At 49.3% G+C, this 10,812-nt stretch overlaps 1 protein-coding gene across 1 annotated transcript in view; it reads left to right on the top strand.

Annotated features, from left to right (window-relative positions):
• Window positions 1-7,570: 7,570 nt before the first annotated feature.
• GFOD1 (Gfo/Idh/MocA-like oxidoreductase domain containing 1) overlaps window positions 7,571-10,812 on the top strand; it is a 96,808-nt gene continuing 93,566 nt past the window's right edge. The window contains exon 1 of the mRNA XM_024764285.1: window positions 7,571-8,104. Coding sequence (XP_024620053.1) covers window positions 7,852-8,104 — 253 coding nt within the window. The 5' untranslated portion in view covers window positions 7,571-7,851. The remainder of the gene's footprint in view (window positions 8,105-10,812) is intronic.

Raw genomic sequence — 10,812 nt, 5'->3', positions numbered from 1 at the left:
GGGTGGGAAGGAGATGCAAGAGGGAGGGGATATATGTATGCATATAGCTGATTGACTTTGTTATACAGCAGAAACTAACACAACATTGTAAAGCAATTATACTCCAACAAAGATGTTAAAAAAATATGTAGTTGAATGCACAACAATGGGAACGTACTTAATGCCATTGAACTGTACATTAAGATTATGAAAATGGAAAATTTTATGAATATTTTACCCCAATTAAAAAAATATAGAGTTGCAATAATATATATTTGCAGTGTTGTCTTCTTGGCTTTTAAAATATAACATTATGCTATAATCATTTTTCCATGCCATTGTGTGGTATTAGAACATTTTACTGTGTGATTAATTATTCAACAAAGATTTATTATGTATCAGTAAGGTACCAAGTACTGTTTTAGGCCATGGAAATATAGCAATAAATGAGGCCAACAAGAGTTTTGGGTGCAAAGAGCTTATATTCCAGCCAGGAGAGACAGGCAGTGGTCAAGGAAGCAAACTCCAGAAGATTGTGTGCATGGCTGAATGGAATTAAGAAGGGTGGTGTTGGAAAGCAGCCCAAAGCGGGTTGGAAAAAATCTACCATCATTGCAGTGGGGAGGATGCCACATGTGAGTTGAGTCCAAAAGGCTGAGAATAAGCCAGCAGGTGAATGGAGGGCCAAGGAGCCGCACTGACAGCAGAGGGAACAGAAAGTGCAAAGGTCTTAAGGCAGGAGAGAACCAGGCAAGAATGCAGAATCAAGAGGAGGCAAGTGTGACTGACACTCGGCTGGAGAGTGAGTGGCATCAGACACGGAGGGGAGGGACAGAGCAGAGAGCCTCCCGGGACACATAGAGGGGTTTAGATTGTGCTGCAAGGGCAGGAGGAAAGCAGCAGAGGGTTTGAAACAAGTCAGTGACATGCTTTGCAAAGTTCTCTCTGATTACTTACAGATCAGAGGTGTCAAGAGTGTAAGGGTCAGTGCTGTTAGGCGGCTACTGCGGGCATCCTGGGGATGACAGTGGGCAGTACTGTCCCTGCCCCTGTTCCCCGGGAGCAGCGGCACAGCGGGGCACCTCTCTCCTGACCTGGATGGCAGCTCTAGTGAAGCCCTCCTCTGGGGGTCAGTTGCCCTTTGTTAGGGGAAGGGGACAAAGAAGAGAAAGGCAAGTGTGTGTCCGTCTCCATCTTCTCTAGAGGGCCAAGTGCCCCACTGTCAGGGCAAAATAGGGGCCGTGGTATCGCAAATTTTTTACGTAGCAGTTTCTTTATTTGGAATAATGGGGATAATTGTACTTACCTGAAAAAGCTCTGAGTAAAAGCATACAACGTGCTTAGCTTCTGCCTCACGTATAGCAAGCACCCAATAAATGGTAGCTATTATCAACAACAACAAAAACCCAGAATTGAAAGTATAATGATAAATTATAAAAACAGTAGAGTTTTAAAAAAACTCTACTGATGGAAACAAATTTGGGTATAAATTGCAGCATGATGCATATTAGAACTGTTTAGTAGAATTGCTCTAGAATCTTCGGCAGTCATAACTATGCTAGTTTTTCAACTTGGCAAAGCTCTGTTTCTACAGAGAGCAAACGGATTTCATTCCACAAATGCTAAGATTTATAAGGATATTGGGTATTTATGGACACTCACCTAAAAATATCCAAAGCCTGTTTCTACTTTATATCAGAGGAATAAACAAATCTAAATAGCAAGACTTTCTCGTTTTCGTTAAAATAGTTCCAAAATTGTGGAAGCAAATAAACCAAGTTATTTACAGCAGCTATGTAATGATAGAGAGATTAAGGTAGGAGTCATCTTACTTTCTGAAATTTCTGTAATATGTATAAGCGACTTTTATAATGAAAAATATTTTAAATTGTCATTAAAGCTAAATTAATATGAGAAAAATTCCATTTCATCATCATGCTAGGCCTGTGAATAAACAATAAATCCTTTCTATTTTCATTTCTAAAAGAAGGTTTACAATGTTTTTTGGGGAGTCACATGACAATTATGTGAAATTAAAATAGGGCCTGAAATCTTCACCCAAATGCAAACAGTAGAGGTTGGCAGCTAATCCATGGGCTGAGGGGAAAGAAAATTCTAGGCCTATTTTCAGAACTGTTTTAAAATATCAAAATGTCAGGTTGTGCTGGGATTCAGGATCCAGGTTAAAGGGGGTTTCACAGGCAGAACGTGAGGAGTGACCATAAGATGTGTCGGAGGGCATCGTGTGTATAAGCGCTATGGTTCAGAGGTCTGTGTTATCAGAAGCTCAGAACTGATGTGTAATCCTCCCCAGCTCAGCGCTGATCAAGCAAGGCCTGCCGAGCTGGTGAGAAACAAATGTCCACCCAGCTTCTCTGTTAGCCCCAGGCTGGGAAGTTGCCCCAACTCCCGGGGCCAGAGGCCCCGGAGATTTCATCCCCTTGCTGTAGCACAAAGTGCCCTGTTTTGTTTGGTTTTTTTTTTTGCGGTACGCGGGCCTCTCACTGCTGTGGCCTCTTCCGTTGCGGAGCACAGGCTCCGGACGCGCAGGCTCAGCGGCCATGGCTCACGGGCCCAGCCGCTCCGCGGCATGTGGGATCTTCCCGGACCGGGGCACGAACCCGCGTCCCCTGCATCGGCAGGCGGACTCTCACCCACTGCGCCACCAGGGAAGCCCGAAGTGTCCTGTTTTATCACAGGCACCCATGCCCACATCCTCAGTCCCCTGCCTGCCGCCTTTGCTCAGTCTCCTTCACGCTCGGGTTACTGCAGTGGTCTCCTTGCAGGGCTGTGATGGGTGCAGTCCATCCTCCATAATAGAGCCTGAGCGATGGTTCTAAAATGCCAATCTGATAGTGCACTGTCTGATTTAGTCTCTCAGTGATTCCCCATCACATCCTGACCTCCTTCACACAGACCCTCCCACCTTGAGTTAGCTTGTTTTCAGCCTCCCTCCCCTCTTTCTTCTAGCTAACTCCAGCAAGGCTTTCAAAGCCTGGGTCCAGCTCACTCCTCTCTCTGAAAGCCTTCAGAAAAGGCTTCCCATTCTGATTTCAAAGCCTTTCTCTGCTCCCAGATCATCCCCTGCAGGCCCCTACTTGGCCTGAGTTGCCGTATTGCCATCGTAACTCATGTCCCCAGTCAACAGGCCACCAGGGGCAAGGGCTCTGCTGTCCTCAACCTTACTTCTCCAGGGCCTAAACCGTTATGTGGCATGTGGCACGGTTCTAAGGAGTTCATAAATATTAACTCATACAATCCTCATAATAGTACATGGTTATTAGAAGAATGTATAAACATTTGTCCAACAAATGTATATCATCTAGCAGGTGCCAGATACAATTTTAGGCACTGGGGATTCAGCAATGAACAAGACACACAAACTTTTGATCTCAATAAGTTTATCGTTTATTGAGGCAAATGGATGATAAACAGATAAACAGGTATCTAATACAATGTGAGGCGGTGAGAGGAGCTATAAAGAAAAACAAAGCCAGACAAAGGGATGTAATGTGACAGAGGTCATTTTAGATAGGATGGTCAGGCAAGGAGACCTGAGGAGGGGACATCTGAGCAGAGGCCTGAGTAAAGTGAATGGGCCACGTGGATACGTGAGGGGGTGGTGGTGGGAGTGGGCAGAGGAAACATTGAGTTCAAAGGCCCAGGCTCAGTCTGTATAGTGCATTGTGAGGAGGCCAGTGTGCTGGGATGTAGGGTGTGGGGAGGAAAGTGGTAGGACATACACGAGGCAGGGGTGGGGTGGGTAGGTCAGGTAGAGCTCTTCAGGCCATCCTGAGGCCTTTGGAGTTTATTCACTGGTAGCTGTCAAGCCTGGTGGGACATGATCTGACTTGTCTTTTAAAAGATCACTCTGGCTGCTGAGTGGAGAATACACACTATGGTGACCAAGAGTGGAAGCAGGTAGAGCGGTGAGAAGACGGATGCTGTGGTCCAGGTAGTGATGATGGTGACTCGGGCTCCCCACCACGGCAGAGAAGCAGTCAAACTCTGGATGTACTGTGAAAGCAGGGCAGACAGGACCTGCTGATGCTTGGTTGTAGGGTGTACAAGAGAGAGAGGAGTGCTGAGTGGTTCCAAGGTTTTTGGCCAACTGGTGGGTTGGTGGTACCATTTGTTGAGATGGGGATAATTGAGGGAGCAATGGTTTGGGAGATGGGTTGGAAATGAAGCATTCTGTTGTAGACCTGTAAGCTTGAGTTGCTGCCAGGATTCAGTTTTACCTTCTGTGAAATGGGGATCATGTTTATTTTACACATTTCTTATGCGAATTAAATGTGATCGTTTTCTTTTCATATTATGTAGATGGAAGGTTTATTTTTATTCACACTGCAGCTAGGGATAGAGTTCCCTTTAAAAGAACAGAAACAACTCCCTCTTAGTGTCTATGTTGCTGCCCTTGTACAATTGTCTCTCCCATCAAGGAATGTTGTTGATAACAGACCCACTCTCCATAATTATTTAACATTTATGTAGAGCTTACTATGTCCCAGACACCATCCTAAGGACTTTATAAAACTAACTCATATAATCCTCCAAAATCCTTGGCGGTATACACCACTATTACTCCAATTTTACAGATGAAACTGGCCCAGAGGTGAAGTAATTTGCTTAAGAGCCTATAGCTAGTAAGTACCACAGCCAGGAGTCAACCCCAGATGCTCCAGCTCTGCTTCCAGCCCCAATGCTGCATTCTACATCCTCTGCTCCATGTAAGCGGTGCCATCATTGACACGTGACCTGGCCTCTGGGTACTGAGAAGGTGCCTCTTGTCTAACCTCATTGACTGCACCCCTGCCCCTGTGGGCGTTCCTGCCTCAGTTCTTCAAAAACCTCTGCTCTAAAGAAGGCTGTCGGTATTGATGGCAACACGCCTTCTGTCTCAGCCGCCCCAGCACTGTGTCCTCTGTGCCTTTTTCTAAGGCACTGAGGTCAGCCTCATCCCTGTACTGTTATACATGTTTTTTTGGTAACCTGCTCTCTCCACACACCCCACCTCATTGCCAGCTGTTCAAGTTGTTTTATTTTATTTATTTGTATCTGTATTTTTTTAACATCTTTATTGGAGTATAATTGCTTTACAGTGTTGTGTTAGTTTCTGCTGTGTAACAACGTGAATCAGCTATATGTATACATATATCCCCATATCCCCTCCCTCTTGTGTCTCCCTCCCACCCTCCCTATGCCACCCCTCTAGGTGGTCACAAAGCACGGAGCTGATCTCCCTGTGCTATGCGGCTGCTTCCCACTAGCTATCTATTTTACATCTGGTGGTGTATATATGTCCATGCCACTCTCTCACTTCGTTCTAGCTTACCCTTCCCCTCCCCATGTCCTCAAGTCTATTCTCTACATCTGTATCTTTATTCCTGTCCTGCCCCTAGGTTCTTCAGAACCATTTTTGTTTTTTTAGATGCCATATATATGTGTTAGCATATGGTATTTGTTTTTCTCTTTCTGACTGACTTCACTCTGTATGACAGACTCTGGGTCCATCCACCTCATTACAAATAACTCAATTTCGTTTTTTTTTATGGCTAATATTCCATTGTATATATGTGCTGCATCTTCTTTATCCATTCATCTGTCGATGGATATTTAGGTTGCTTCCATGTCCTGGCTATTGTAAATAGAGCTGCAATGAACGTTGTGGTACATGACTCTTTTTGAATTATGGTTTTCTCAGGGTATATGCCCAGTAGTGGGATTGCTGGGTCATATGGTAGTTCTATTTTTAGTTTTTTAAGGAACCTCCATACTGTTCTCCATAGTGGCTGTATCAATGTACATTCCCACCAACAGGGCAAGAGGGTTCCTTTTCTCCACGCCCTCTCCAGCATTTACTGTTTGTAGATTTTTTGATGGCCATTCTGACTGGTGTGAGGTGATATCTCATTGTAGTTTTGATTTGCATTTCTCTAATGATTAGTGATGTTGAGCATCCTTTCATGTGTTTGTTGGCAGTCGGTATGTCTTCTTTGGAGAAGTGTCTATTTAGGTCTTCTGCCCATTTTTGGATTGGGTTGTTCATTTTTTGATATGGAGCTGCATGAGCTGTTTGTCTGTTTTGGAGATTAATCCTTTGTCAGTTGCTTCATTGCAAATATTTTCTCCCATTCTGAGGATTGTCTTTTCGTCTTGTTTATGGTTGCCTTTGCTGTGCAAAAGCCTTTAAGTTTCATTAGGTCCCATTTGTTTACTTTTGTTGTTTTAAAAGCTTCCAAGTATCACACTTTTCACTCTTGTGTTCAGGCCGACCTGTGCCACATTGAGCTGAGTGCTGAAGACGAGAGATGCACATGACAGGACGTCTGACATCTCCAGAGACTTAGGACTACAGGCCAGGTCCCCTGCCTTTCAGCGTGAGTCACCCCTCCTACCACCAAGTGGGGGCAAAACAGGCATTCAGTGAACATTCATTCATTTATTTAGCAAATGTTTATTGAGCGCTTACTACGAGCCAGGCAGGCAGGATGAGAGGTGCCAATATGGCAGGAACCCAGACGTGCACACAGTTCCCACCGCTGCAGGGGCGCTGGGCGAGCCTCGGCAAGGCCAGGCAGCTCTTCCGCCAGGGCTGGGGAAGGGAGCAGAGGGTTGAGGTGGGGGGACAGGAGAGTGGAGGCCGCGGAAAGGGGCAGCGAAGGAACCAAAGCCCGAGGCCAGAGGCTGGCTTGGCTTCTGGCCCAGCGACCCCTCCGTCTCCAAACCCAGACGTGACACACACGTGCCGCAGCCGCTTCGGTGACCCCTACGCCATTGGGGCCGCCCAGCACAGCAGCGTCTAGGTGCGTGCCGACCTCCGGGGGAAGGAGAGCTTAGCAAGACAACACCGTCTGGGGTGAAGGCGGCTGGACGGTGCGTGCGCGGCCGGAGAGGGTGGCGCACGATTGGAGGCTCTCTTAGAAGGAGAGGGGAGAACTCCCCCGCTCGCCACCCAAACTCTGGAGCCTGGATTCCGATCCCAGGCCTGTTGCTTACCTGTTACGCGACCATGCGCAAGTCCCTGAACCTTCCCAGGACTCGGTTACATCATCGGTTATATGGGTTTCCTATAACCTTAGGGTCGGTGCGAGGAATAAGGGAGAATGCAAAGAAAACTTCTTTAGCGTGATGCCCGGCACGGAGGAAACGCTCTCGGAGCGGAGGTGGTAATTACCCTCTGCTCACACCTGGCCTTGTGCCCCGGCCTTCTCGGGGCCCGGGCGCCCGCAGATCTCTTGCAAGGCACAGATGACTAGCCTATTAGGGCGCGCCCAGACTCGATAGATGTATTGGCTTGTTTGGGGCGGGGCTTGGAAAGAGGCGAGGGGAAGAAGGCGGTGGTGGACGGTCGAGCGAACATGGCAGCAGAATGAGAAGGCTGGCCCCAGGTCGTGGCCGCCGCCGCGCTGCAGCTCCATATCCACGCCCGGCGCCCTCCGAGCCTCCAGCTTAGCCGGCCTCCTGCTGGTCGCCAGTGCATTTCATTCGGAGCGGCGGGCGGGGAGGAAGGGGACCCCCGCAGCCCGGCCGGTCCGGGCTGTGGCAGTGTGTCGAGGCTCCTGCGTGCGACTCGCAGGCTGCTGCTCCGCGGGGCTTCGGGGCCGCAGGCGCGCCGCGGGGGGTCCCTGCCGCCGCCTCCGGGAAGGACGGGAGCCCCGCGTGGCGGACACTGCAGCAGTCACCGTACTGAGGCGCCCGAGCCTGCTCCGCCTGCGGCTCGGTGCGCTCTGGGCACCCGGGCGCCTGGCCCGGTGCACGGCGGCTGGCGCACCGCGGCGAGCCGGCTGCGGGACTGGCTAGAGGGCTGTGCGTGCGCGTGTTCGACCGGAGATCCGAGCTGAAAGCAGAACCAGACGGGCCGGAGCAGCCATGCTTCCCGGGGTGGGCGTGTTCGGCACCAGCCTCACGGCCCGTGTCATCATCCCGCTGCTGAAAGACGAGGGCTTCGCGGTGAAGGCGCTTTGGGGCCGCACGCAGGAGGAAGCGGAGGAGCTGGCCAAGGAGATGAGCGTCCCCTTCTACACCAGCCGCATTGACGAGGTGCTGCTGCATCAGGACGTGGACTTGGTGTGCATCAACCTGCCGCCGCCCCTCACCAGGCAGATCGCAGTCAAGACCTTGGGTGAGCAACCCCTCCCCCTCCGCCACCCCATGCCCAGCCTCGCTCCTTTCATCCCCTGCTGCTTTTCTCCTCTTGCCCTCTCTTCATCCCGGAAGCTTACATGGCATCTACGCCGACCCGGGCACCTGAGATCCCACATCCCACTCGGAGCTTTCTCCTTCCTTATCCCTGGCCTTCCCCACACCTACGCTTCCCTTCTCCCTTCTGGCACCACCTGGGCGCGCTTTCACACGCGCGTGGCGCCCAGGCTGCAGGAGGCGCGTGTGTTCCGGGGAAGTCGACCAGGCTGAGGAAATTCTTAAGATTGGGGACGGGCTGCCCTGAGGGAGACAAAACTAAGTCGCCGGCTGAGTGTGCAGTGCCCGAGTGTGTGCGTGCGTGCGTGCGCGCCTGCGAGAGGCGAGTGCGCGCCCAGGAACGCCGGAATAAAGGGCCCACACGTGTCTCGGGTTTTCCTGGGGGCGATCGACTGCCTGACAGTCAGCAGCTGTGGCGCCCTGCTAGGATAGTTCCTTTCTTCCTGCTGGGAGTTAGTTTAGTGGGAGATTATAGAGATGTGACAGCTGTAATTATTTCCTCTTCGCTGAAAGCAAGGATGGTGAGAGTGGTTGGATGGGGGCGGGGGATCTATTAGGACGTCTTCGTGGCGGGTGGTGGTGGTCATAGATTAGTAAAGACTAATTTGATAAAAGCAGAGGGAGTTAACTATCGAGTGCGGCAGCTCGAGAATTGTCTTCCGCGCAGATTTGGAGTAGGATCTTAGAATTTTAGCGGATGAGCGCAGTAGTTCCAGAGGCACGGATGCTTTGTGTGGGGAAAGGCCCCATGCTACCAGTTTCACGTAGAAGAATGCAATAGTCCCACCTTAATTCCCCGCAGGAGTAGTTCCTAGGCCTGGTGACAGGCAGGTTGGGGGTGAGCTTACCAGCCTTCACCGTCGGGTTCCCCCACCTAACCCAGGCCGACTGGACCATCTCAGGGCAGAGTATCAGAGTCCCTGCCGTGCCCAGAGGAAGAAGTGCATGTTTTTTTGTCCATCAGCAGTCCTCACACGAACCAGGAAGGCTGCTCACTCCTTAGGTCCCGAGAAAATGTTATTGCCCACCCTTGAAAGTTGGAATATTTTGTTGGCCAGGAAAGAGACAGAACTTAGAAGGCAAAAGAGTTAGAAAGCAAGAACTGGGAAGGAACAGAAACCAAGGGTAATTTATGCAATCTTGGAAAGAATGTTTTATTTTTAAAAACAGGCATGGATTTAGGGTAGGTGGCATGTACATATATTTTAATTCTATCTTCTGAGAATTATGACCAGAATGTAGAACTCTTTCTCCCTAGAAAACCACTTTCATCAGGCCATTCCATTCTGTTGTGGACTCCAATGGGACATCTGCAGATTCCTAAGGAGACCGTCCAAGGCTGTCCGTTTTCATGTTAATTTTATTAAGCTTCTGACCTTTGTTGCCTGTTTTCTTTGGCCTTGAATGGAATGTCATTAGGTTCTGGCCAATATTTCTTTTCTGTTTGATCGAATATATACGTTGGGTGGCTTACGTCTGTGCTCACAGTGGATCTGTGCATGTTCAGTAAATGATCATCATCTTATAGCATAAATCTAGGAGGGCAATTCATGTAAGATGGGTCCGTCTCGAGCCCCGTCTCTGCTAGAGGGCTTACAACCTATCACATCAGAAAGACCTTGTTGTCACATCCCCCCCTCTCACCGCCCTCCCCCTCCCATCCCCACCCCAGCACAGCCCTCCAGGTCAGACCCGCTGAGCAGCCCTAGAGCGTGTCTCCTGGAGGGTGGCAATTTGGGAAACAGGGATGTTCCTGTTTTCTGACCATCTCCGGTAGTTTAGCCATGAAAGCATTTGGGGGCTCTGACTTTGGGAAGTGGCACAAGTTATACATCACTGGAAACTTCTTCTGTTCTTATTTTCAGAAACCCCTATGATTTTTTTTTTTCCCTTGACAAGACTGAGGTGGGCTACCTTTTCAAAACCAAGTGTCAGAGGCGTAAGAAATAGCCTTGGTTTAATCATTATGACTGAGGAATAGGGGTTTGTTCATATTTTCTTGCTAAGTCTTGGGCTTTTTACTTTTATTTAATTCCCGATTTCACAGGTGATCAGACTACCTGATGCTGAGGTAGTCTCTGCTTGTAGGAAATGTGGGGGCTTTGGATTTACATGTGGCTGGACCGTAGGCTTGTTCCAGGCTTCATCTTCAGTGGAAAATCCCCAGACATGGCTCTTCTTCCCATTGTACCTGCGAATACCCGGTGGGGCGGTCATCTTGGTGTGCTGTGCTGTTACAGTTAGAGGTTCAACACATACGACACAGGAAGTGAAAAACCCCGAACAGTTATTGGGCCAGTCTGGCCGTTGGAGGTTTGTAGATATTAGTGGTTGCCTAATGTTGAAACAAGCCAACCTTGACTAGTCCTGGCCTCGTCGTCCTGTCCTCCTTGGAGTTGCTTGCCCGGCAGTGGTGAGAGATCTGTGGCTCTGGGTCCATACTGGTCATGGGCCTGTCGAGGTGAGGGGCTGTGACCAGTATGGAGGCATAAAACTTGCAGTCAGTTGAATCACAACATCTTCCTTTGATTTCTAAAAGCTCCTTGAAATCCCTTCCTAAGCGAACGAGGCATTTCTCTGTTGGAGAGACTTTTCTGCAATGTATAATTTCTACAGCATCCAGGGCTGCCT

The sequence above is a fragment of the Neophocaena asiaeorientalis genome, unplaced genomic scaffold (genome assembly GCF_003031525.2).
Source record: "Neophocaena asiaeorientalis asiaeorientalis breed wild unplaced genomic scaffold, Neophocaena_asiaeorientalis_V1.1 scaffold427, whole genome shotgun sequence".
NCBI classification, from domain to species: Eukaryota; Metazoa; Chordata; class Mammalia; order Artiodactyla; family Phocoenidae; genus Neophocaena; species Neophocaena asiaeorientalis.
This window is presented reverse-complemented; position numbering and strand designations above follow the sequence as displayed.